General features: G+C 45.6%; 1 protein-coding gene across 2 annotated transcripts; it reads right to left on the bottom strand.

The window, feature by feature from the left end:
* Positions 1-491: 491 nt before the first annotated feature.
* GASK1A (golgi associated kinase 1A) lies at positions 492-26,619 on the bottom strand. Of its 2 annotated transcripts, XM_080974796.1 has the most exons (5): positions 25,965-26,616; positions 9,367-10,773; positions 3,505-3,627; positions 1,816-1,919; positions 492-854 (listed from the first exon to the last, which is right to left on the bottom strand). In XM_080974796.1, the coding sequence occupies exons 1-5, from the start codon at positions 25,965-25,967 to the stop codon at positions 644-646; spliced, it is 1,848 nt and encodes a 615-aa protein (XP_080830922.1). In that variant the 5' UTR covers positions 25,968-26,616; the 3' UTR covers positions 492-643. The 2 variants fall into 2 exon arrangements, with proteins under 2 accessions (XP_080830922.1, XP_080830923.1); XM_080974797.1 differs by lacking the exon at positions 3,505-3,627 and having other exon boundaries at positions 25,965-26,619.
* Positions 26,620-26,993: the final 374 nt, after the last annotated feature.

Below are 26,993 nucleotides of genomic sequence, written 5' to 3' on the forward strand. Positions count from 1 at the left end.
TTTATACCCCGCCCATCTGGCTGAGTCTCCCCAGCCACTCTGGGCAGCTCCCAATCAAATGTTAAAAACAATACAGCATAAAATATTAAAAACTTCCCTAAACAGGGCTGCCTTCAGATGTCTTTTAAAGATAGGATAACTGCTTATTTCCTTCAGATCTGAAGGGAGGGTGTTCTACAGGGTGGGCGCCACTACTGAGAAGGCCCTCTGTCTGGTTCCCTGTAACCTCACTTCTCGCAATGAGGGAACTGCCAGAAGGCCCTCGGCGCTGGATCTCAGTGTCTGGGCCGAACGATGGGGGTGGAGACGCTCCTTCAGGTATACTGGACCAAGGCCGTTTAGGGCTTTAAAGGTCAGAACCAACACTTTGAATTGTGCTCAGTATGTGTGCTTGGTATGTGGAAGAACCATACACTACAAAACAGAAAATGTGATGTGGGATGATTCCTCAAATATAAATACAACAGACCCATTTTGTCACACATTTTAAAAAAAATTAGCTTTATTTTCAGAATTCACATATGACAGAAGTTACATAGCCAGTCAAAGGCCTGTGTGTCTGCTGGCACAGAGGTATTTTCACAGACAAAGCTCAAAAGCTCCTTTTTGTTGCAGGTGAGCGTGTCACCCTTGTCAAGAAAGACTAACGCGAGGATTCTTTTGTGACCGTTAAGTTGTGCTCCTGAATATACCTAAGCAGAATCTGTCCTCTCCTGTCGATGGTTTGGAGCCAATTCTTCATTCCTTCACGTCCACCCTGGTTTCCCCAGAATTCCTCATCGACATACAGAGATTGCAAAAGCAGGTTTTGCAAGCATCCTGACTTGAGCACAGTCACAGCTGTCTCAGGAAACCTGACCAAAGAAATTAAAAGTTGTGTTTTTTATAGACAGAATCCCATATTCTAAAGTATTAGTGCATGAAGGCAGCATACGAAGCAATCCAACTTCTGCTCCCTGGGATCTATTTCTTTTCCTCCCGATATTTATTGAAGGATTAATTTCATCCTACCCCAAATCTCTAAATTTCTCTTTATGTCTTTCCAGATATTTATATAATTATCTTTAAATAAGTTAATATTTTTAGCTGTTAGCCATACTCCCAAGTATTCAACTTTTATATATATACATAAGTCGAAAACTTGTTGTAGATCCTTTTTATGTTGCTTTGTCATATTTTTCATCAATATCTTAGTTTTATTTTTATTTAATTTGATTCCTGCTATGTGTCCAAATTCCTGGATCCTCTCCAACACTTTCAGTAAACTGTTCTTAGGATCTTCTACTGTAATCACAAGGTCATCTGCAAAAGCTTTCAATTTATACGTTTTATTTCCTACCATTATTCCTTTTATTGTATCATCTGCTCGTATCTTTTTTGCCAGGGTTTCTAATACTAATATAAATAATAACGGTGACAGGGGACACCCTTACCTTGTCCCCTTCATTATTTTACATTTTTCTGTAATCCTGTTGTTCACAATCAGCATAGCTTGTTGTTCTGAATAAATTGCCTCAATACTTTTACCAAAAGCCTCTCCAAAATTCATCATTTCTATCGTTTTCTTCATAAATGCCCATGAAATATTATCAAAGGCCTTTTCTGCGTCTATAAACATTAAAGAGACTTGTTTCTCATTTCTGACCTCCAGATTATTATTATTTATTAAATAAGAATGGATACTCACTAAACCATCTCCTGCTCAAAAGGAACAGGGCTGTCCTAGTTGTATCATCAATATTTTGGGCACCGTGGGGAGGAAATGTTATTGAGTATATACAGCCCACAGGTAATACTTGCCAATGCCCATCTTACCCGTCTATGCCTTGCAGCAGCCTGAAGTTCAGTTTAGCATCTGGATGGCCCGGTCTGCCTGCGTTGTCAATAAATACTAAGTGTGAAGGCTTGCTCCTCCGGATCTGGAAAAGAAGAATCAACTTGGCAGTAAGAAGAAGAGAAGAGTTTGGATTTGATATCCCGCTTTATCACTACCCGAAGGAGTCTCAAAGTGGCTAACATTCTCCTTTCCCTTCCTCCCCCACAACAAACACTCTGTGAGGTGAGTGGGGCTGAGAGACTTCAAGAAGTGTGACTAACCCAAGGTCACCCAGCAGCCGCATGTGGAGGAGCAGAGACGCGAACCCGGTTCACCAGATTACGAATCTACCACTCTTAACCACTACACCACACTGGCTCTCAGGACACAGGTACATGAATGTGAACAGTCTGTTACAGAACATTTTGGGAAATGTTGGCATGTTTGTCCTACACCTCGGTGCTATATGGACATTTTTATGTGTGCAGCAATATCCTCCACAAAGCAATTACTAAATGCGCAGTGGTCCTTAGCAGCAGAAGTCTCTCGCTTCCCCCAAGAGACTTCATACTTCATCTTCTTTCATTCCTATTTTCTTTCATCCAAAATGTTTTAGTAAGAAGCAAGAAGGCATCGCCAGGCTAGTCCACAAATCACCAAGTGTTAGAACAGAAACTCAGTAATGATACAAGGGGCAAAGGATATTGGACATAATATACAACTTTTATCATGGGTGAAATTATGGAGGGAGGATTTAAAATTCACAGCATGCTGCACATTGAAAGAAAATTATATGAAAACGATGTATCATTGGTAACTGGCTCCTACTAAACTAGCAAAAATGTATAGAACTGCTACAAATATATGTTGGAAGTGTAAAGAGAAGGAAGGCGCATTCTACCACATGTGGTGGATGTGCAAGATGATAAAAGCATGTTAGGAAATGATTTACAATGAGTTGAAAAAAATGTTTGAAATAACTTTTGTGAAAAAACCAGAAGCTTTTCTATTAGGAATTCTAGGTCCAAAAACACCAAAGGAACAGAAAAGACTGTTCATGTACGCGATGACAGCTGTGAGGATGTTATTAGCCCAAAGATGGAAGGAAGATAAAATACCTACAAGAGAAGAATGGCTGATGAAGATGATGGACTATGCTAAAATGGCAAAAATGACCAGGAAGATCAGAGATCAAGAGGATAATAAATTTAATAAAGAATGGCGAAAATTTATGTTACTTAAAAGAACACTAGATCCAGGTAGGTAGTCGTGTTGGTCTGATGCAGTCGAAATATATAAAATAATAATAAATTGTCCGGTAGCACCTTAGAGACCAACTAAGTTTGTTCTAGGTATAAGCTTTCGTATCTGAAGAAGTGTGCATGCACACGAAAGCTTATAGCAAGAACAAACTTAGTTGGTCTCTAAGGTGCTACTGGACAATTTTAAAAATCTATTTTAAAAGAACACTGTAAACAATTAAAATCATTGGCAGGGTTTTAAAAAACACTTGCAATGTAACAACAACTATGGTGAGAACTGAGTGTTAAGAAAATATGGAGAACATTATATGATGCAGTTGGAAAAGAATAACTATGGAAACCACGGAGGGGTGAAGGGAAGTCCAGGGATTCAGAGAATCCTTTGTTAGAACAGAAACAAACTCAATTCACAGTGAAGTGGCATACCAAGATATGAACCAAGACCAGCTCGGCAGGATTTTGGCACTTCTCATGGAGCAGTTCCTGAACACAGGGCTCAGAAGCATCTGGCTGGAAGCCACAGCAATATCGATCCAGGCGGTCGTGGACCTGCAGGAGATGTGGAGGATTCAGAGGCGTAAGAATTCTGTATCTGTAATATCAGACAGACACCTTTCCTTGTACAGAAGACAAATATTTGCTGGCGGCTGGCGGATAATCTCTAGGTTGTTTGTCCTTGGAGACTGTGTGGTCTACTGGACTGCAGAGTAACCTAGGATCTGGAGCCTAGGATCTGGAGCCTAATCGTAACTGCCCAGATTAGTCACTCATTCAGCCCCACCTATAAAACAAGAATGTCAATGGGAACCAGGCAGAGGGCCTTCTCAGAAGTGGCGCCCACCCTGTGGAAGGCCCTCCCATCAGATGTCAAAGAGATAAACTACTACAGTGGTACCTCGGGTTAAGAACTTAATTCGTTCTGGAGGTCTTTTCTTAACCTGAAACTGTTCTTAACTTGAAGCACCACTTTAGCTAATGAGGCCTCCTGCTGCTGCTGCTGCCGCGCCGCCGCCATGCAATTTCTGTTCTCATCCTGAAGCAAAGTTCTTAACCCGAGTACTATTTCTGGGTTAGCAGAGTCTGTAACCTGAAGCTTCTGTAACCTGAAACGTCTGTAACATGGGGTACTACTGTATCTTGCTTTTAGAAGACATCTGAAGGCAGCCCTGTTTAGGGAAGTTTTTAATGACTGGTGTTTTAACGTATTTTTAATCTTTGTTGGAAGCCGCCCAGAGTGGCTGGAGAAACCAGATGGGCAGGGTATGATGATGATGATGATGATGATAGTACTTTCCGCACTTACAGCCTGATCTTTACATGATTTACTTCAGTGACTGGCCATGGCATAGCATGGGAGGACCGTGGCCCCGGGTGCCCCAGGACAGGATCCCAAATTGAGGTCGAAGCTGCAGGGAGGCAAGCAGCGAATGGGACGAGCCTTTGGGGCTGGGATGGGGGCACCTCTTCCTCATGGCCAGAGAAGGGATGCTCACGCACAACCTGACCTTGGGCTGGCCAAGAGGGAGGGCGCTGTCGTCGCCCACTGAGGAGGGAGGGGAACTTTCATTCCTCCTCACCACTATGAGCTGAATAAAAAGCATGAAATCCACTCTCAACTCTGACTATATTTCAGACTCTCTTGATTAGATGCTGGCCGGCAAAAAGACTAGCCACTGTCCAGTCCAGCAGGGAAGCGCAACACTTGCCTGGAGCCAGCAACCCACGCTACGACACTGGTGATGGGCACCTCTAGATCAGGGGTCGGCAACCTAAGGCCCATGAGCCACAAGCGGGCCACGGGGGTCATTTAAACGGCGAATGAGCTGCCCTCGAACCTAGCCATCCACTCGGCGAGTCCCCGCCCGCTGCGTTAAACCACCACAGCATGGGGACTCACTTCCGTGGCACCAGAAATTGCATCTCCACAGGCGCAGACACCGAAAATCGCATCTGTACAAACGTAGGCACTGGAAATCGTGTCTGCGCAGATGCAGGCACCGGAAATTGTGGATGTGCGCACATGATCTGGCCCACAGAGGGATCTCCACTGGAGTGAACCGGCCCACGCGAGATAAACCTTGCTGATCCGTACTCTAGAGGCACGCCAGACTGTGAGAGGTTGGCCTTCCAGGCTTTTTAGAGCATAGCACATCAACCTTTCCCAGGCCTGGTGTCATATATGATGTCTGATGATGGAAGATGTTGGCTAAAAGAAGGAACAAGGAGCACACACTGAAGCCCGTGCTTTGTCAGATGGCCCACTTATTTCAGTCACCCTCCACAGCAACAGAAAAAGGCATCAGATTCCAAAGGTGCCAAGTTTCCGATGGCAAGGAAAACATTGGAGCGAGCTCCCGGTTCTTCCTTTCCCCCCAGGTTGAATTCAAGCCAGGGTTACTGTTATGTACTGAGCTGAATCCTAGAACAATAGGATCCAGAATGCAGCAGTCTGATTGGTCAGCAGGAACCACCCAATCCAGCTCCAGGTGGAAGTGAATCAGCAACCTGACTGGCCTGCAGGAGCAGCCAATCAGACTCCTGGATGAAGTGAATCAGAAACCTGATTGGCCTGCAGCAGCAGCCAATCAGGCTTCTGGAGAAAGTGAATCCGCAACCTGATTGACCTACAGGAGCAGCCCAGAATTAGCCAATCAGCCACCACCCATTCTGAAAAAGCAATTGTCTGGCAAGGTTGGAGGCTGCTGAACAGGCCAGACCATCTTGGCTGTGAGTCCTGGAAGACCTCATCTGGAGTCTCTGACTGACTCCAACTGCAAAAGCGGAGGCTGCTGAAAAGACTCTTGGGCTGGGGGTGTTGTTTTGTGGGTTATGTGGGGTGGAGATCAGGAGCCAACTCCTAGGGGCTGAGGTCCCTTTGGCCCCCAATAAAGTATTTGAAGGGCTCCCCCCCTAAAGTTGATGGGCACTGCCATTCAAAGAGTGGGTGGGTACCACTTCTTGCGATTGGGCTGGGCTTTCCTACCACCCCCCAATATTTTACTCAAGTTGGCACCCTAGGGTGGGGGTCGTTGCTGTCGTCGCTCTCCGTTTTCTCCATCCTTATTTCAGATTTTGTTGCGACTCATGCGGAAACGGTTCCGTTTGGTTGCGTATTTTTTAAAAACGCTTCATTTATTATTTGTGACTCCTTTTGCGATGCGGCAGTTCGGTATTTGTTTCATGTTGCAAGCCGCCTCGAGCCTGGTTTGAACTGCATGCTCCAACTTGTGCAGTTTAAGTGAGGCGTTGATTTTTTTGGGCGATTTCGTAACATGAGAAAGCACCGTTTGTTCTCTTTTTCACTGTAGCGATAAGTCACACCATTTCAGCAGATGGCGCGTTAGTGGAATATCTGAAAGTGTGAGAGTTGGCAGCCGTTTAATGATGGTTCAGATTTCTCGCCTTCTGGGGTTGCCAGGGAAAATACTGATACCTTCCAAAAATTATCCTAGAGCCACCATTACACAGTTGGTGGCATTGAAATTACTGCTCTTGCATCCATCCCTCCATGGTTCTGTATATTGTTCTTAAGGTTGGACAGGATGGGGAGCGGGGGGAAGGTAATATGTATTTTATGGCTCTATCGGGAACATAGGAAGCTGACAACAGAAAGGACTCTGGGTTTTTTTGGGAAAGTACTTTCAAACATTTCCCCAATTCCTTATGTATTTTTTACCTTGGTTTCCACCCCAGCCCCAGTCGAAATGCTGTCTCCCTGTTGCTGGTTGCTCAACAGCGCCTTCCAGTGTCATATTTTAATAACACATTAAAAGGTAAAGGTACCACTGACCTTTAGGTCCAGTTGCGGACAACTCTGGGGTTGTGCGCTCATCTCACTCTACAGGTCAAGGGAGCCGGCGTTTGTCTGCAGACAGCCTCTGGGTCATGTGGCAAGCATGACTAAGCCGCTTCTGGTGAACCAGAGCAGCACACGGAAATGCCATTTACCTTCCGCCGGAGCGGTACCTATTTATCTACTTGCACTTGATGTGCTTTCGAACTGCAGGAGCAGGGACCGAGCAATGGGAGTTCACCCCGTCGCGGGGATTCGAACCGCCAACCTTCTGATCGGCAAGTCCTAGGCTCTGTGGTTTAACCACAGCGCCACCCGCGTCCCTATAATAACACATTAAGAACATTAGAAATAGGATGTCGTGTGTCCATATATGTTATCAAAACCATTCCTTAACATTAAAAACCAGGAGTGTAAATCTACCCTTGGAGCCAGTCTCTCTTACAATGCCTCTGTAAGGTTTTTCTTCTTTAAAGAATAAAACCTTGTTCTCCCTTGCATTCCACACTTCACGCAGCTCTTTATCTCTATAACCCTAGTACCTGCCAAAATAAGTATTAAAATACACACACAAGCCAAGCAAACAAAAAAATGTTTGTACCTGGAAGAAGCAAATATTGAATAAATTTTGCAATGATGCCAAACTCCAGTTGCTGCATATTAACTACCCAGATAGCCTGGCCATCCCTGTTTACCTCAACAAAACTTGACAGGTTCAGTGGGGATTGAGGTCCAAACTAGATGTTAACATAGAAGTTGCATTTAAGAGCATTCCTGGTGTTATGCTTCTGGTTTCTGCACTGGGAAGTCAGGGGGAGATACTTAACTCTTTCCCTTCTGTCTGCTTTTCAGCTCAAAATCTTGCACCCCCTTTCCCAGCCACAAAGTTACAGAGAAAAGCAGAAAGGGATAATTTGGGGCGTGAAAGAAAAATAAGACTATTGGTGTGTTTTGTGCTGCAGTTTTTGGAGGATAAGTTTGTCGAAGCGTGTGTACGCCTGTGCTACACACCTATAGCACAATCTCGTATGGAAACTGGGGCTGTGAGAACTGCCAGATATTTCAAATCAAGTCCTGAAAATAGCATCTGCTTTGTTGTCATTTTAAAAAAATCATCCACAGCACATCTCTCTCTCTCTCTCTCTCTCTCTCTCTCTCTCTCTCTCTCTCTGAGATTTTTCTTGGCAATGAACCCTTATTCCTGTGGAGAGCTGTTCACAGAGCAATCGGAATTATATCAGCGACTCAAGGTGTTAAAAAAACACACATTCAAACCCACAACCAACAGTAATAGTCTGTGCAGTTTAGGATGGATTTCCAACGAGCGCAGCTGGTCTTTGGGAAAACATGTGAAAGAGCCGTATATTAAGAGAGCTGCAAATAATAAGATTATGGGAAAGTCTTGTGCTCACATTTAATAATGGAAAAGCGCTCTCATCTTGGTGGGATTTCTAAACAGCTCTGCAAAGAGTTATTAGGAACACACGCCATCAGGAGAATACGGCTTGGTTCTCTGCATGAGTGAATCTCTACAGTTCAGTGCACTTAAATCAAAATCTTTGCCCAGCGTGGCATAGGAACATCAGAAGGTGCCTTATACTAAGCCAGGCCAGTGGTTCTTGTTCTTCTTCTTTTTGACAAAGTACTAATCATAAATAAATAAGAATAAAAATGTGCAACCCACCACTGAGACCATTCCATTGTAACTATCCAACCTCCCAAAATTTCAACACCTCTTGTGATAGTTTGACCCCTTTCCATTTTAACAGTACAAATTCTAGAAACACCCTCCATATCTCTTCAAAATTATTTATCCTGCTTATTCCCCATCTTATCTTAATGTCACGTGTTAATTTATCATTAATAGCTGTATCCCACACCTCTTTATACCATTCTTCCATTTTACATTCTGCTTGCCCCTTCTACTTCCTTGCTACCGTAATTCGTGCAGCTGTCAATAAATTTGTGAGCAAAACAGCCAAGTCAAGGCAACCAGTGTTGGTGGACTTAAAGATGTTCAGTTGTCACAAATTGATTCTAAAGACATGCAGTGCAAATTTTAAGTGATTTGGAGTGTTGGTATGGAAGCATCAAGCACTGTTCTCCTAGAAAATTGACGCGTGATATTCCAAGGCTTAAAATGAATTTTAAAGCAGAGTGTACAAAACATGTGAATGAATTTACGGCTGTACAGTGGGTGCTTGGGTTGCGAATGTGCAGGTTTGCAACCTGCGTCTGTGTGTCTGCGCACACGCGGGTTGCGATTCAGCGCTTCTGCGCATGCGCAACCGCCGAAACCCAGAAGTAACCCATTCCACTACTTCTGAGTTTCGGTGCTCCGTAACCTGAAAAAATGCAACCTGAAGTGTCTGTAACCCGAGGTATGACAGTACTCATAAGGAGCACCATTCGGCCTCTTATCATGACTTGGCAGTTGCACTTTTCAGGAAAAGGAAGGAAGGAAGGAAGGTAGGTTGCTCCACCACAAGGTTTACCTGCAGGAGAAAGTCAAAAAGGGCCAGCTTGGCCCATTCCGAATGCAGGACGGTCAAACATCGTCCCTTCCCAAGAGTTGTTCTGGAATCTTCCATGCCACACCGTTGCCTCAGCAACTCCTGGTACTGCTGCCACCCTAGAGCAAAGGAGTTCTGGTCATTCCCGGGATCATTCAGATGTTGTATGTCGGGGGCCCACCATACGATGGGTCTGGCGGCACCGTCGGTGTATTTGTAAGGGAGCAGGGGACTGCCAAACTTCCTGGCCACCGCAGGCAGGCTCCGGTGGAGCCCCAAGACTCTGTCCAAGTGGAAAGCTAGAACCTCATAGAGGTCAGTGGGCCTTTTGATTACTCCACACAGCCCCTCAGAACAGAGTCTTTTGGCGTCATGGGAAATTGCGTCTTGGCTGGGCGAAAGGACAACCCGGAGTATTTGCCCGTGGGCAGGGATTCGGTGTTTGCTCACAACCGTGCCATTGGCAAGGAGTTTCATCTTCTCCATATCGTCCGGCGTAAACCACGGAAGGGCGTTTTCACCCAACCTCAGACTGCCTTCTGGTCTTCCAGAAACGCCGTTGGGTTGGGGCTCCTTGCACCACTGTGATTTCTGCAGCTCCTCTGCGTCTCTGACCCAAAACGAAGACGGTTCTGGGTTCTGAGAGCGAGAGTTTTCCATCGGTCCCCCAATGCCTGCCATGCCGCGGAACGACTTTCCGCCTGAGGTGATGGCTTTCATGACACCCGAGCGTTGATGTTTGGCGCCAGCTGTCTGCACATCGGCCTTACATTGTTCCTGAGGAGAAGTCCGCAGGCCTGTGGATGCATTCTTGAGATATAAAAGAGCTCCAGTCTCCGCATCTCGGAAAGGATGAGAGGATGGGGCCGACTCCCTCTGCGGTTTCTGACCCGCCATTTTCTTTGTGCTCAGATCTTCGCTGGCAAAAATGGCATCAAACTTTCTCATGTTTTTCTGGCCAGTCCTGAAGGGATAGGCTTGACGCCGGATTTCTCTGCTGCATTCGGAGCTTTTTGCTGCGACATTATGTTTCTTAACCTGCCCCTTTGATTTTAAACCCCTAAGATTTCGCCCTCCCTGGCTCTTCTGCTTGCGGGCTGAGCTGGGGTTTGGCAGAGTTTGTCTTCCCTGATGGCTGGGCCATTCGCGGCGGCTTTGACGCCAAGCCTGCCAGGCAATGGGAACCGTAGAGGATGCCCACAAATGCTTGGGACGGGCAGCTTTCCCTTGAGGCTCATTCCCAGGCAGGTATTGGAAATTGGACTTCTTGTAGCTGTTCAGGGATGTCGAAGAGAAACTAGTAAGAGCCACCACAGACAAGGCGAGCAAGGCGCAGAAACCAGTCACAGGAGATTTCTTTAGTCTCATTCGATACCATGTTCTCTGGGCCTGTGGAATTTGAATAAGAAAAAGAGTGATTTTTCATAATATAGACATGGAAGCATGGGGACGACTGCGGAAGAGGGGTATAAAATTTACAGCTTGCTATGGTTTAAGAGAAAATTATAGTCGTGCCTTGGATCCCGAATGCCTTGGTGCTCGAACGTTTTGGCTCCTGAACGCGGCAAACCCGGAAGTGAGTGTTCCGGTTTGCGAATGTTATTCAGAACCCAAACATCCGATGCAGCTTCTGCAGCTTCTGATTGGCTGCAGGAGCTTCCTCACTTAGATGAATAGATGGAAGCAGGGATCTAAGGAGAACGATTCTCGCTTCATATTTCTGTACAAGTGTGGAGATGTATCCTCCAACATTTCTCTGGTGAAAATAATAATAATAATAATAATAATAATAATAATAATAATAACAGGTAAAAAGGTAAAGGAGCCCTGGACTGTTAAGTCCAGCCAAAGGCGACTATGGGGTTGTACTGTGATGGAAACCAGAGCACATGGAAACACCATTTACCTTCCTACCTACCTACTTATCTACTTGCACTGGTGTGCTTTCGAACTGCTAGGTTGGCAGGGGCTGGGACAGAGCAACGTCACCCCGTCGCAGGGATTTGAACCGCTGACCTTCTGATCAGCAAGCCCAAGAGGCTCAGTGGTTCAGACCACAACGACACCCGTGTCAATAATAATAATAATACTAATAATAATGGAAACTGTGAGAAGGTTCTGAATTCTGATAGCACAGAACTGGAAGACTGGAGAAATACCATCAAAGGAACAGTGGGAAGAGAAACTGATGAACTATGCAGAGTTGGCAAAGTTAACAGATAAACTGTGCAAAAAAGACAATAGTGACTTTGAAAAAGAATGGGAACTTTTTACATCATATTTGCAGAAACAACAACAAAAATAGAGTCATTGGCAGGATTTAAATAAACATTTGCAATTGTATTTATAAAAAACAAGAAACCTAATAGTATGACAATATAGAAGTATGTATAAACAGCAGGATGTGATATGAGATGTAATAAACCAGGGATGGAAGTTGAGGGAAGTCAGAAGGGAAGGGGGAAATTTGAATGTAATGTAATGACTATAGATATTGAGGGGTTTTTTTTTAAAAAAAAACCACAACCTAATAAAAATGATTTTAAAAAGAAAGAAAAGAAATGACACCTACAGGACATGTGCTATGAGCAGTTACCAAAGAAAGAAAGAAAGAAAGAAAGAAAGAAAGAAAGAAAAGAAAAGAAAAGAAAAGAAAAGAAAAGAAAAGAAAAGAAAAGAAAAGAAAAGAAACTGTGAGAAGAATCAGGAACATACCAGAGAGTAAATTCTATTGAACTCAGTGTGACTTAGTTCTGAGTAAAACTGCTTAGGATCGCAGTGTAAGTCTGCACAATCTTTACCCAGTTACCTGGGAGTAAGCTCCATTGAATACAGTGGGACTTACGTCTCAGTAGACAGCATGAGGCTCCATTTACAATAAAGGAATAAACACTCCATGTGTTTCCTAAGAAATAGCTGGCTGCCGAAGCATTGCAACTAGCGACTAAAGAATTTAAAGCGGATTGGTGACTTTTTCCTTCAAAATGAGGGGACCTGCAATTCATACCAGCTTGTGTTTCTCCTGGCAATCATCACATCTGTTCCGCTGTGACTATTCTTCGACTGTAACTTGCTTCTCGTTCCTTTGGGTGCCGGTTTGTGGGTGCATAATGCTAGAAAGGCAGGTTAAAATAAATGAAAATTACAAACATGCTCACTTCCATTCTGGGGGCAAGCTGGATTAAAGTCGGTGGGGCAAGGCCCTGGATAGTAGTCATTCTGGAAGACTCGTGGAATGCAATGGCACCGCAAAGCAGATTTTTATGTGGTGTTGCAGCCATACTTAAAGCCCATCTTTTGAGCGTGCACCTTGTTACCGGAACGTGCACAGCAGCCTCTTGCACAAGAGATAATCACTGGCATCCTGGCTGTTAAGTTGTGGGTGAACATTTCAGGCGACACAGCGATTCTTCAAACAGCTCTTGTTTATTCACAGGCCAGAACAGAACTGAGCTGAAGGGTTCAGCCAGCCTGCTTATATAGAGCTCCACTACAACGCAACAGTAACCACTTTCTGTAACTATCCAATCACGGAACGTCACTTTGCATATGTGGAAGTGTGTGAAAACTATCTACAGTATCCCCCTGCTGGCCCAGGGTGAGAACTTCAGTACATAACACTGGCAAATGGGTGCCATGGACAATAGCAGACCATCCAAGAATGGATTGTGCTCTCTGTCAGGACAACGAAGTGTGGTTACCTGACTGGGAAAACCAGGAATTTGTAAATATTTCCATTGATGGGTGTTATGTATTCAGTGGTCTGTGTTTGCCTGAGCTTGAGTCTGGACTAAGGATTCTGAGATCCTGTGTTCTGATTTGATACATGATGTCCAATCACAGAACATTTCAGGATTTGGGCCTCTGCCATTGGCCCTTAGACTCTGAGTCGTGATTTGCAGCTTAGAAGTTTAGACAGCCAATCGCGTTGGGAGTGGGAGTGGCCCAGGCTTTCAGGAATGTATATAAGCAGTTGCTTTGCCCGTTTCCCAGTTATGTAGTTCGATATAGGTTCTTGCTGTCATCGCTGTGTCTTGCCTTGTGGAAACCCACCTACATTTCAATGGGTGTGAGGTGGAGGGCAAGGGATAGATGGGGGCAAACCTGATTAGCCGGTTTCTGCCAGAAAAAAAACCCTCCCTGTTTGTGACATATCTATGATGCTTACTAAGGGAAAACTTATAAAAGTAAGAGCATCCTTTTGTTCTGGGCTTCTTCCTGCTTCTTCCATGTGGTGGGTAGAAGTCCTGTTGCAACAGTCTTTTGAATAAAGATCAGGCCTACAGACTGCTGTTTTGCTCCTATATTCTTGGCTGGTGTCTTTGTTTGGCAATCCAAGTGAGCCCAAGGATTTTCCTGTAGCACCTTTAAGCAGACACCACGGCAAGGCTCCAGGAACTGAGCCATCGCAAGCAAACAAACTCCCAGCCTCATTCTTGCGCCTCAGAAAGCTTCTCGTGGGCTCCCCAGCCTCCTGGCTGAAAGACTGGATAGAATTTTCTGCCAAAAAAACTCCTAAGCAGTATAATAGCCGAGCAAAGGGACATGACAGAAGTCTCTGCATTGAACCTGAATAAAATGAAAGCAAAGCGTCCACATTGGGGGACTCTGACTCCAGCAACGCTACCTGAACGAACTCCAAATGAGGCTCCCTGCCTTTTCTCCATCTGTACCTCTTCCTCCTCAAAGTCCCTTCCTTATTATTATAATAATACATTCTATCCAGGACCTTTGCTGCAAGCTTGGTCTCGCATTGCGGAAAACAGAACCAACATAAATTGTGAGGAGATGCCAGAAATCTGTTATTAATTTCCTTGTCTGCTCCTGCTCCGATCTCTTCAGAGGCAGCGAACATCCTCTTCTTGATGCATTCCAGCGCCTGCCTCTCTCTCTCTCTCTCTCTCTCTCTCCCCCCCCTTCCAAATACAGTGATTGACAAGATCGTTCCCTGTCCTGGTTAAATGCCATGATGATGGAACAAAAAAAGAATAAATACCGTATTTTTCGCCCTATAGGACGCACTTTTCCCCCTCCAAAAATGAAGGGGAAATGTGTGTGCGTCCTATGGGGCGAATGCAGGCTTTCGCTGAAGCCTGGAGAGTGAGAGGCGTCGGTGCTCACCGACCCCTCTTGCTCTCCACGCTTCAGGAAGCTATCCGCAAGCCTTGCACGCCCGGTGGGAGTTCCCGCGGGCTCGCAAGGCTTGCGGGCGGCAGCCTGCAGCCCGAAGCATGGGGCACCCTCCGGAGGACGCCCTGTGCTTCGGGCAGGTGTCCGCAAGCCTTGCGCGCCCGGCGGGAGGTCCCGCCCGGCGCGCAAGGCTTGAGGCGGCAGCCTGTTCTGTGGGCTGGGGTCGGGGGAAGCTCGGGCTTCCCCTGCCCCAGCCCCGCGGCTGGGGGGGGGAATAATTTTTTAAAAATTCATTTCCCCCCCCAAAAAAACAAGGTGCGTCCTATGGGCCAGTGCGCCTTATAGGACGAAAAATACGGTATATGACTCCTGGTTGGAGTGTGTGTGTGTAGGCTGCAAACGCAGAAAAGTACAGCAGAGAAATTACTGTACGGTGGCCACTTAATGCTTTGCTGGGGGCGGGGGGAGGAAATGCATCACTTTAAATAAATTTTAAAAGAGGGTACAGATTTACTTATTTATGCAGAGTAGGTTAACTGTCCAGGTGTGGACTATTGGTGGGCAACATCTAGGCTTCTGGATTCCCTTCTTACAGTTTTTTAAAAAATCTTTTATCTTACTGGGTTTTTTAATCTTTAAATCAGACTCGGAGCAGACATCCCTTCGAACAGAGGATGCCTTCAAACAGAAGTCTGTCCTCTGTAAAGTAAGGCACGTGGTCATCCTAAATTACTGGAACAGCTGTGCTTTCTACTGTGAGCAAATGTTCCCAGCCTGCTGCTTTATGCTACAGACTCCTGCTCCCCAACCTTATACAGTAGTACCTTGGGTTAAGAACTTAATTCATTCCGGAGGTCCGTTTTTAACCTGAAACTGTTCTTAACCTGAGGTACCACTTTAGCTAATGGGGCCTCCCGCTGCTGCCACGCGATTTCTGTTCTCATCCTGAAGCAAAGTTCTTAACCCGAGGTACTATTTCTGGGTTAGCGGAGTCTGTAACCTGAAGCGTCTGTAACCTGAGGTACCACTGTACTGTACTCAACATTAAGGTCTCACAACAAATGTAACTGATTTGTAAGAAATACAGTCGTACCTTGGTTTTCAAACAGCTTAGTTCTCGAACATTTTGCCTCCCAAACACCACAAACCCGGAAGTGACTGTTCCGGTTTGCGGACTATTTTTGGAAGCCAAACATCTGATGGGGCTTCTGATTGGCTGCAGGAGCTTCCTGCAGCCAATTGGAAGCCAGGCTTTGGTTTCTGAACTTTTGGGAAGTCAAACGGACTTCCGAAACAGATTCCGTTCGACATCCAAGGTACGACTGTACTGTGCAATCAGAAAAAAGAGACAAGGCATGTACTTTTGTAAAGCAAGAAAATCTTTAATAAAAGTGTTTTTTAAAAAATAAAATAAAAAAAGAAAACAGTTTGCAGCTTCCAAGCACAAAATATTGCTTTCTGGTTTGCATCCCCTGGCTTTGGCGAGTTTTCGCTTGAATCCCTTCTGCTCTAGGCTGCTCACCATCAACAAAATGCAATCTCCCGTTCCCTCTCTCCTTTCACAAATGAAAGATGATATCTTAAAAGTAAATGCCTTGTGTTGATTCTGGCCCCCAATATCAAAAGCCTAAAGCGGCTTAGCGGTTGTGAAGAAGATGATGTGGAGATTGGGGGTTGGGGGGGGGGAGAGACAACCCACAACCGTCTTGCTTCTGCAAGCAACATGCTAAACATTTCCCCACTAAAACGCCTGCCTGACAAAGGAGAGAGGCGTTTTTATTTTATGGCTGAAATTCAGCCCAGTGCCAAACCCATACATACGGTTTTGATTGCTGGCATGAATACAGGAGAGAGGGGACAACATGTTTCACCCTGGAAGTTAGGAACATCCCTTGGAAAGGAAGCATAGTGTAGCATGCGTTGCTTGCAGAACGTCCCAGATTCAATTCCTGGCATCTCCAGTTTAAAGGATCCGGTTGAAGCGGGGGATGGGCAAATCCATCCATATCAGTTTCTCTCAGTTGCTGGTTTCCCCAGACTTAGGTCCAGTTCCACACATTTCCACATCAATTTGCAGGTTGTTCTTTTTAAAACCTTGTGAAACTTCTCCAGCACTTTAGCACAAATTTCCCCTCATATACACATGTTTGCATGCAATTTGTACAGAAAGTGGTTTGTTTGTTTTTTGCATGCTGTTTTCAGTAATTTATGCCCATTTTCCCCTACTATATTCTTCTACTTTGGCGATCACTCGTAGCCGAGTAAGATTGTCTTCCATAAACACGGTCTTAACAGTGAGTCCGTAAGTGACTGTGGAGGCTAATTCTGGATCCACACTTTCTTCCACAGTGGAGACATAGGTTTCCAGGTGGGAGTTGATCACGGTGAGGGTTTGCCAAGTGTGCCTTCTTCTTAGCACGTTTCTCCCTTTTGTCCTGAGTTCGAGTGTCCTCAAAGCCCACGACATCTTTGGAAAAGACTGTTCTCCAATTGGAGCACTCGCAGTCCAGTGTTTCCCAGTTGTCTGTGTTTCTACTACATTTTTTTAGATTTGCCTTGAGAGAATCTTTAAACCTCTTTTGTTGTCCACCAACTTTACGCTTTCCATTTTTAAGTTCAGAGTAGTTGCTTTGGCAAACGATAATCAGGCATCCGCACAACATGACCAGTCTAATGAAGTTGATGTTGAAGAAGCATTGCTTCAACACTGGTGATCTTTGCTTCTTCCGGTATACAGTGGTACCTCTAGTTGCGAACGGGATCTGTTTTGGAGCCCCGTTCACATCTAGATGCAAATGTAACCCTTGTCCGTGCGTCTGTGCATGTGCGGGTCATGTTTCGGCACTTCTGTGCATGCGTGTGACGTCATTTTGAGCGTCTGCGCATATGCAAGCGGCGAAACCTGGAAGTAGCGCACTCTGTTACTTCCGGGTTGCCGCGGAGCGCAACTTGAACGTGCTCATCCCAAAGCACATTCAACCCGAGGTATGACTGTACTGGCATTAGTTTACCTGTCTTCCCAAGTGCTATATACACATTGCTTGTCTGGAAAACAGCATTGCAAAACTTGGGGAAATGTGATTTTTGAAGAGTGGCCAAGTTTTGCTTTGTGTATTGATTCAGAAAGTGTAAATTTGCCTTTAAATGAGGACTGCTTCTAATCTGTTGGTGATCCTGAGGTGGGAGGCCCGTCAGATGGGAATTCACTGAATGAATTTCCTTTACTTATAAAGGTGAAAAACAGAGGTGTGTAGAACCAATGAAAGCTCAAGCCTTTGTGAGGAGATATAAAAAAGACTTTGGTGATATTCTGGGAATTCAGCGTGGAGGAAAGAAGAAATGCTACTAGGCACTTTAATGTGTATGCGTACTCCATCCCTTTCCCCACTTCCATGGCCCCGGACATTGGCAACCCACGCTATGTCACTGGCTCCAAGTTGTCCCTTGTCAAATGTTGGCGCAGTTACTTAGCTAAGGAAAGAGAAAAGCAAATGTGGGGCGGAAGAGGGTGGGAGAGGCAGAGGAAACTATTCCTTCCAGAGAAGGAAGCTGTTATTTAAAAGCACAGTAGCCCAGAAAATACTCCAGAGGTATTTGCACCCAGACTGACACTGTAGTTGCTTTTTTGCTGAGATGGGGGTGTTGCCATGAATTCGGCCTTGAGAAAGAAGTCAGAATGCAATGAGCTGGCAATGATGTTGTCTGGATTCTCCATCAGCAGAGGCTGAATGAAGTCGGAACAATTCTAGGCTGAACATCCCGTACGGAAGGAACCACCGTCTTGTTTTATATTTTTCTTTCTTAATGGGATTACCAGTGCTGACTCCCAATGGCTTCAAAAGCTGTTGTGTGCCTCCTTAGATTCTCCAAAGTCGTTCTTAATAATTTGTTTTTCTGAAGGGGAAAAAATGCTTTACATATTAAAAAAAAACCCCTCTATTTTCACACTGCATACAAAACTGCAAAACACAGATTTTCAGTTTCTTCAAGATTTGCAGTGTGCTAGTTTGTTCCTCACAGGGGACAGCATCGGTTCCGTTGAAGGCATGCAAGTCAGCAGATATAGTCTCCATTTTCTTTTCCCCAAGGAATGCATAATGTGCATTCTTTAGATTCCAAGATAGCCAGATGAAAGGAGTGAATTAAGAGTGGAGATCCCTGCAAGTTGCTTGGAGTTTACTTTTTGTACAAAAATGAAAACGAAAAAAAGCAACTATAATAAATAATCATCCTCAAAGGAGATTCCCCCCCCAAAGCAAAATAATTTCCACTTGTTCTGAGACCCCATTTCTGCTGCCGTCGAGAGAAAAGAACAGCAAAAAGCCAACACACATATGCTCAAAATCGCCACTCATGCAAAGGAGAGTCACCTCTCCAATGCAGCTGTGTACATTGGCCACAATCCCAAAGTCCGCGCAAACACAGGTTTCCTCTGTGGTCTTCCCTGGCCCAGTTCCTGGCCTGGCTTGGCTTGCTCCCACGAGTCAACAAGCCACTTTTTCAGACACCCAAGAGGTTAAAAAGTGGGTTGTGGGTTTGCCAGTTTGCTGAAGTGACCTGAATTGGGAGTCGCTGCCGCTGCGGAAACATGAGAGAAAGGCCCAAGTGCGCAGGGAGACTAGGGATTTCTGCCGCCGTCGTTTCCACATGACATCAGCAAGGGTTTTTCGGCCGCAGGCACAAAGTATGAGCGGGACCAGCCCTATCATTTGAGACTGTGGGCAATCATAATCATAACAGAATATTTTGAGCAGCCAAGTTTTTTCTGCTGCTGACGAATGACAAGGAGTGAAGACAAGCACCATCCTATGGGAAACAAAAGGCTCATAGGTAGGGGCATATCACAGAGATAGAAGAGGCACCCCACTTTCTGGGTAACACCCACAATGCCACGAGAATGAGCAAGGTAAGTCCTACCCCACTCAGCAGTGGTTCTTGCCAGCCATGTGGCCCACCCAAATGCACAATGGATGAATGAAGCACTTTGAGCACAAAGATCGGATGCACCAAAATAGCACATCCAGCTGCCTAAATGGGTGTGGTGCAGGTTTGCCAGAAAAGACTTAGGTTAGTCGCTTCCTTAAGCAATGGAGAAAGTCGTCATGTTGCATGCTGAAAGAAAACTATATAAAAATGATGTACCATTCGTATTTGACTCCTAGTAAGTTAGCAAAATTAAAAGACACCTGCTTCTTGGGAGAAAAGCATTGACAAACCTAGACCACATCTTAAAAAGCAGAGACAAAGGTCCGTATAGTTAAAGCTATGGTTTTCCCAGTAGTGATGGATGGAAGTAAGAGCTGGACCGCGAAGAAGGCTGATTGCCGAAGAATTGATGCTTTTGAATTATGGTGCTGGAGGAGACTCTTGAGAGTCCCATGGACTGCAAGAAGATCAAACCTATCCATTCTGAAGGAAACCAGCCCTGAGTGCTCACTGGAAGGACAGATCCTGAAGCTGAGGCTCCAATACTTTGGCCACCTCATGAGAAGAGAAGACTCCCTGGAAAAGACCCTGATGTTGGAAAAGATGGAGGGCACAAGGAGAAGGGGACGACAGAGGACGAGATGGTTGGATAGTGTTCTTGAAGCTACCAGCATGAGTCTGACCACACTGCGGGAGGCCGTGGTAGACAGGAGTGCCTGGCGTGCTCTGGTCCATGGGGTCACGAAGAGTCGGACACGACTAAACGACTAAACAACAACAACAACGAAGTTAGCAAAAATGTATAAGACAAGTACAACTACCTGCTGGAAATGTAAAGAAGAAGAAGGTACCTTTTTTCATATGTGGTGGTCATGTAAAGTTATAAAAGCATTCTGGGAAATGATATATAATGAATTTGGGGGTGTGTGTGTTTAAAATAACTTTTGTTAAAAAAAAAACCCAGAAGCTTTTTAATTAGTAATTGTAGGTACGGACATCTCAAAGGAGCAGAAAAGACTTTTTTATGTATGTGACAATAGCTGCATGGATGCTACTAGCCCAGAGATGGAAAGAAGACAAAGCCCCGACTAGAGAAGAATGGCAAACCAAGCTGTTTGAGTACGCCGAAATGGCAAAACTGCTCAGGAACCAAGAAGACAAAAACTTTAAGAAAGAATGGGGAAATTTTATAATATATTTAGGAGGCCACTGTAAGCAGATGAAAACATCAGCAGGATTTTAATGACATTTGTAATGTAACAAATACTACGGACAATATGAATACATACAAAATATGGATTTTGAAATAATATGCAGTTGAAAACGTTGACAATAAGACCCATGGAGGGGATGGGGGGGAGTCTAGAGATTCAGAGAAATCTCTAAATGTGGATATTTATTTGTTATTGTTATAACTCTACGCTCGTTAAATCAAATAAAAATTATTAATAAAAAACAGAGGAGAAAGAACCATCCGTTGCACAACTGACAACTCTGGGCTGGCTCCATCCAAGAGTGCAAGGCTCTCTTTAATGTGCAGACGGCATGTCTGCATCAGTGCTCAAATGTGCAACCTTGCACATATTTTTGAAACTACTACAGCTCTCTCAGAGAAAAGGGGGGGGGGGGCAGGCTCAGCATTCTTGTCCTCCAAGAGCCTTTACTGCTAAAACAATTCCCTTCTCGCTGTCTCGCTAACATCTAGCCTTGGGAATTGGCAGGGATCCTTGCTGTGAGTGGCACCCCGTGTTGTGCTGAAGATTTGAAAGTTGAGATCCTGGCCAGTAGGTGTGGAGGGAAAGAATTGGCTCTCTGACTGACTTCCTGGACAAGGATTCCTAGAAGTTATACTGGAACTAGCTCACATGGTAATGCTGAGAATGTCAGTTGGCTCGAGGAAATAGTCACAGAAACTCTCCGAAGGAGACTTCCATCGTTCCTTTAAAAACAAATCAACTTCATGAACTTTTGTGGAAGGGAGGAGGATGGTTAACTGATGCTTTCATTGCAGCACTCCGCTCTGGAAATCAACTCATCCTCAAATGCCTGCAGGCACGAAGGATGGAAATATTTGCGCATGGGCAGAATCTTGGGACAAACCTAGACAGCATCTTAAAAAGCAGAGACATCACCTTGCCGACAAAGGTCCGTATAGTTAAAGCTATGGTTTTCCCAGTAGTGATGTATGGAAGTGAGAGCTGGACCATAAAGAAGGCTGATCACTGAAGAATTGATGCTTTTGAATTATGGTGCTGGAGGAGACTCTTGAGAGTCCCATGGACTGCAAGAAGATCAAACCTCTCCATTCTGAAGGAAATCAGCCCTGAGTGCTCACTGGAAGGACAGATCCTGAAGCTGAGGCTCCAATACTTTGGCCACCTCATGAGAAGAGAAGACTCCCTGGAAAAGACCCTGATGTTGGGAAAGATGGAGGGCACAAGGAGAAGGGGACAACAGAGGACGAGATGGTTGGATAGTGTTCTCGAAGCTACCAGCATGAGTCTGACCAAACTGCGGGAGGCAGTGGAAGACAGGAGTGCCTGGTGTGCTCTGGTCCATGGGGTCACGAAGAGTCGGACACAACTAAACGACTAAACAACAACAACAGAATCTTGGGAAAGGCACAGGGTCGTTTCCTGTGTTGGCAGAGAGGAAATCTTGGGTGGGTTCAAAACCCAGCTCACTCCTGAAGCACACTGACCACCAGCCTTGGGACAGTCCGTTTCTCAGACTAGCCTACCTCACAGGGTTGTTGGGAGGGAAAAACAAGAGTGGGCATACCATGAATGCTGCCTGAGCTCGTAAAAGTGGAAATGTAGATAAACGTATAAGTATTCACAGGGCGCTTGGAATCACATGCACTGTTTGCAAAGACATTTTTTAAAGTGGGAGAGCAAGGTTGTTGTCGGGAACTTTAGGATGGGGCAAAGCGAGGACTATATCACAAACTTGCAACAGGTGCATAAATGCCACAGGGCCTGAACAATACACTTCTCCTCAAACTGAAACTTGGACGAAACAGTGAAGAAACAGCACAAACCACCCCACTGATCATTTCTCTGTGCAGGCTCATTTTTGGCTCATGGTATGAACAACTGTGGGACGCGGGTGGCACTGTGGGTTAAACCACAGAGCCTAGGACTTGCCAATCAGAAGGTCGGCGGTTCAAATCCCTGCGACGGGGTGAGTTCCCGTTGCTCGGTCCCTGCTCCTGCCAACCTAGCTGTTCGAAAGCACGTCAAAGTGCAAGTAGATAAATAGATACCGCTCTGGTGGGAAGGTAAACGGCATTTCCGTGTGCTGCTCTGGTTCGCCAGAAGCGGCTTAGTCATGCTGGCCACATGACCTGGAAGCTGTACGCCAGCTCCCTTGGCCAATAAAGCGAGATGAGCGCCGCAACCCCAGAGTCGGTCACGACTGGACCTAATGGTCAGGGGTCCCTTTACCTTTATGAACTACTGTGCACATTCATGGGATAAGTGGTTGCCATTGCATCAAAAGCCCTCAAAGATGCTTAATGGAGGTTTGTTATGTTGCACAAATCAGCTCACCAGTGCCATTTTATCTGCTCTGTTTATTACAAAACGGTTTCTAAGTTCTAGTTATCACTGGCTGTAACACTTGCATCTCATTGCCATTCAGCTCCTGCCATACCTTGCAAATTAAGATTTCATGTCATGCATCGGATGAAGCGTGTATCCATTCACAAAGCTTACACCCTAATCCATTCATTCATTCACCTTTAAGATTCTGTTGTTATTTCTGCAGGAGACTCACAGAAGACACCTCTCTGGAAACGGTTACATCAAGTCTGCTCAGGGAGTACATACTGTGGTGCTATCAAGTATGAAAATGTTATTTATGCCAGCCATAATGGATGCAAAATGTGCCCAGCTCTGGGGGAAGATGCGTATTTCTCCGCCATATCTGTTCATAATACCGTTCCGCGAAATAGCATTCCTGTCGAGATACGACAGGAAACCACTTATCTGAACTTTTCAGAAACAATTAAAGACAGGTTCCTTTCACAGCTGGATAAATGGGTCTTTCCTGAGGCTGTCTACTTCTTAGGGTTTTAGTTTTGCTTTAGACATATTTGCTATTGTGGTGTTCTTAACTGCTTTTAATTATCGCCTAGGAGGAGGAAAGCTCTCAGCCAAAACCTCTGCTGTCGTGGGAGAAAAGGCTCAGGAATCTGAATTGGAGTCCCTAAGACGGTTCGATGGCGACTCGCACACCTCCTTCCAGCAACTCCTGCAGCCAAGCTGGTGTCAAACGGGTTGCTCTGCTTTCCTTTGGACCACATCAGCAAGGCTGAGAGGGAGGGGCGTCTTCTTGTCTAGACAGCCTAGGATCTCCATACAAACTGTCCAGGATTGCACCCCAGAAAGGTCACTTCAGTGCTGCTTACGCAGTGATTTTACTTCACCCCCAGAGGCGCACTCCATTGTCTCTCGAGACAGATGGATGCCAACGAAATTGTCTTGAAATGGTGGCTTAGAAGGCAATGAATAAATCAGTGGTAATAATAATAATAATAATAATAATAATAATAATAGGAAGGAGAATTAATTTCTATGTGTCTACTGGCCCATTTATCTCAGTGCTGCCTCTACACCGATGGGCAATAGCTCTCTAGGTCAATGGTTATGTCCCTGTGGAGATGGCAGTATTGAGTCAGTGGCTCATGTGCTTCTGGCTTGCACTCTTTATAAAGATTTGAGGAGTGAGGTTATTAAAGGTAAAGGTAAAAGGACCCCTGACCATTAGGTCCAGTCGTGACCGACTCTGGGGTTGCGGCGCTCATCTTGCTTTATTGGCCGAGGGAGCCAGTGTTTGTCCACAGACAGCTTCCGGGTCATGTGGCCAGCATGACCAAGCGCATGGAAACGCCGTTTACCTTCCCGCCAGAGCGGTACCTATTTATCTACTTGCACTTTGGCGTGCTTTCAAACTGCTAGGTTGGCAGGAGCAGGGACCGAGCAACGGGAGCTCACCCCGTCGCGGGGATTCGAACTGCCAACCTTCTGATCGGCAAGTCCTAGGCTCTGTGGTTTAACCCACAGCACCACCCGCGTCCCTAGTGAGGTTATTACCCCTCTATTATTGTCCATGCCGGGTCACTCAACCATTGCTACTGTGTCCTTTCGTCTAGCAGATCAAGATGATCAGCTGACAGCAAAAACCGCAAGGTTTTTAGCAGGGATGATTAGTATAACATTTATTATTTGATTATGTAAACCCCCCAAATGTATTTTCTATCGTTAGGTTTTTACCTCTTCAGTACATTTATTTTATTTTATTGCTATGGCTGGTGCAAAGGAAGATTCTTCTGATTCAAGCTCTCGAGGTTTCAGACAGAGGTCTTTCTCTGCCTTCCCTGGAGAAGTCAGAGATGGAATTTCCAACCTTTCGCATTCCACGCAGTATTATTATTACTATCATTTATTAAATTTCTATACCTGTAGATCTCAGGGTGGTTCATAACCATAGCCTGACATCTTTTCTCAACAGGCCATCCTGGTTTAGTCCACCTTTCCCCCAAAGTAAGGTCCAAACCGAGCTGAGCAACAGTTTTCATTGCTGTCCAGGATAATAAGACCACATTCCTACATAACGCCTGCTGTGCAACCGAAAATATAAGAGGCTCCCTATTTGCTTTCCCTCAGCTGACTTGCCACTCAGTTGCTGGCCGCGGGGCCAGGATGGCACCTGTGACAAATCCTAAAACTCATCCGTCTTGTATCGGTCAGCCTTAGATGAGGCACAACTTGTTTTCTTACAGTTTCCCCAGGGTGGGAGTTAATGCCACCAGACACGCGGCCGGCTCCACATCACTGGAACCGAAGCAGGGGAAGGCGCATTGGGGAAGTCTGTGTTTCGGACAGGGGGAAATCCCCAAAGAGTGGAGAACTGTAACGTGGGAACAAGACCTTTGCAAATCCATTTGTCCTCCTCAAGGATTTTGTAGACTGAAACTACAGCTCTAGCGGGGCCGGCCCTGCCATTGGACAGAGTGGGGGGGTGTCTCAGGCGGCAGACACTGAGTGAATGGCGACATCCCTCCATTCCTCCCAATTCCCCTGTTGGCCTCAGGTATACCGTCCCATTGTCAGTAAGATTCCTCTGCCAGGATGGTGGGATTCTCTCTGTGGCCTGGGGTGGCAGGTGCCTCCTTTGCCTCAGGCAGCAAAATTGCTTGAGCTGGCCCTGAATCCCATATAGTGGTACCTCAGTTTACGAACTTAATCCTTTCCAGAAGTCCGTTCTTAAACCAAAACCGTTATTGAACTGAGGTGCGCTTTCCCTAATGAGGCCTCCCGCCACCGGTGCCCTTCCACCGTTCAGATTCTGTTCTTAAACCGAGGTAAAGTTTGCAAACTGGGACATTACTTCCAGTTTTGCGGAGTTCATAAATCGAATCGTTCGTAAACAGGACTGTACTTAAACCGAGGTACCACTGTATTTGGGAGTAAGCAACACTGAACTTCCTAGGACTGCACCACTAGAAACAAAACTCTTACCATGCTCAGACGGACAGTTTTCTTCCTTTTCCTCCCACCTCCTGTCTTCACCTCCGGCAGAAGACCCCGGGCTCGGTTGCCTCTTTTAATCGGTTGCCCATTAATATCTCATCGCTCAGCTGGAGGACCTCATATGTCGGACTTCCCAAGAGCCCAGAACATCAGCCGTCAAGATCTCTGGTCTCTCTCCATTTCTTGCTCTCTCTTGGGCTAACTGCATCCAGATGTTACATCTTCAAGGTGCATTCCCAGCCGCCACACTTTGTTGGGAGTTTGGTTTGCAGGCTGAGCCTCTTCTTACTCATCTTTCATCCAAAAAAAAAAAAAAAAAAGAGGAGGGAGTTGGATTTTCAAAAAATACAGCCTGTGAATCTCTGGCTAAACTTTCCAGGTGCTGCTGTGGCTCGTAGAAGTGTTCAGAGGGACCCTGTGCAAATGGGGAAAAGATGATTCTGAGCCATAGGACGAATTGCTCGCTGAGCAGCCAGCCAACTTAGTTGCTGAGTGTTCAAAGTGTGCCAGGACTGGCAGACTTGTGGGAGGGGGATCAGAGGAGGGAGGGGAGGCCTGCTCGCATTGCAGAAGCTCTTTTCACAATAAAAGCCTTCTCGGATTTCTCTTGAAACACTAAAAGCCTGAGCCGCGAGCCTTAATCCTGGGGGGGAAGCTGGCCAGGCGCTCCTCTTGTGCAGAGAAGAGAAGCACACTGCGTCGTTTGTGGGCAAACGGTTCACCAATGAATACTAGGTTGGACAAAATGCAGAGAACTCGAAGAAGTGGGTCCAGGAGGGAGGCAGTATTGCGCAGTGGTCAAAGCAGCGGTTCCCAGTGTTGGTGGCATTGACCTGGGTGGGTGCTAAGAAGCAAGGAGATCAACACTTATCTCATTGTGCAGTTATCTTATGGGCAGTATGGTTTGCTTGCTTTTGTTTTCCATTTGCTGTGTCCAATATATAGCCAGTTCATTATTCCTGTTGCGCCTCCCAGCATTTCTGGTTGCTATGCAAGCATATAATATTTGTACACCCA

Source organism: Podarcis pityusensis (assembly GCF_964106645.2).
Source record: "Podarcis pityusensis genome assembly, chromosome: 12".
In the NCBI taxonomy this organism is placed as follows: Eukaryota; Metazoa; Chordata; class Lepidosauria; order Squamata; family Lacertidae; genus Podarcis; species Podarcis pityusensis.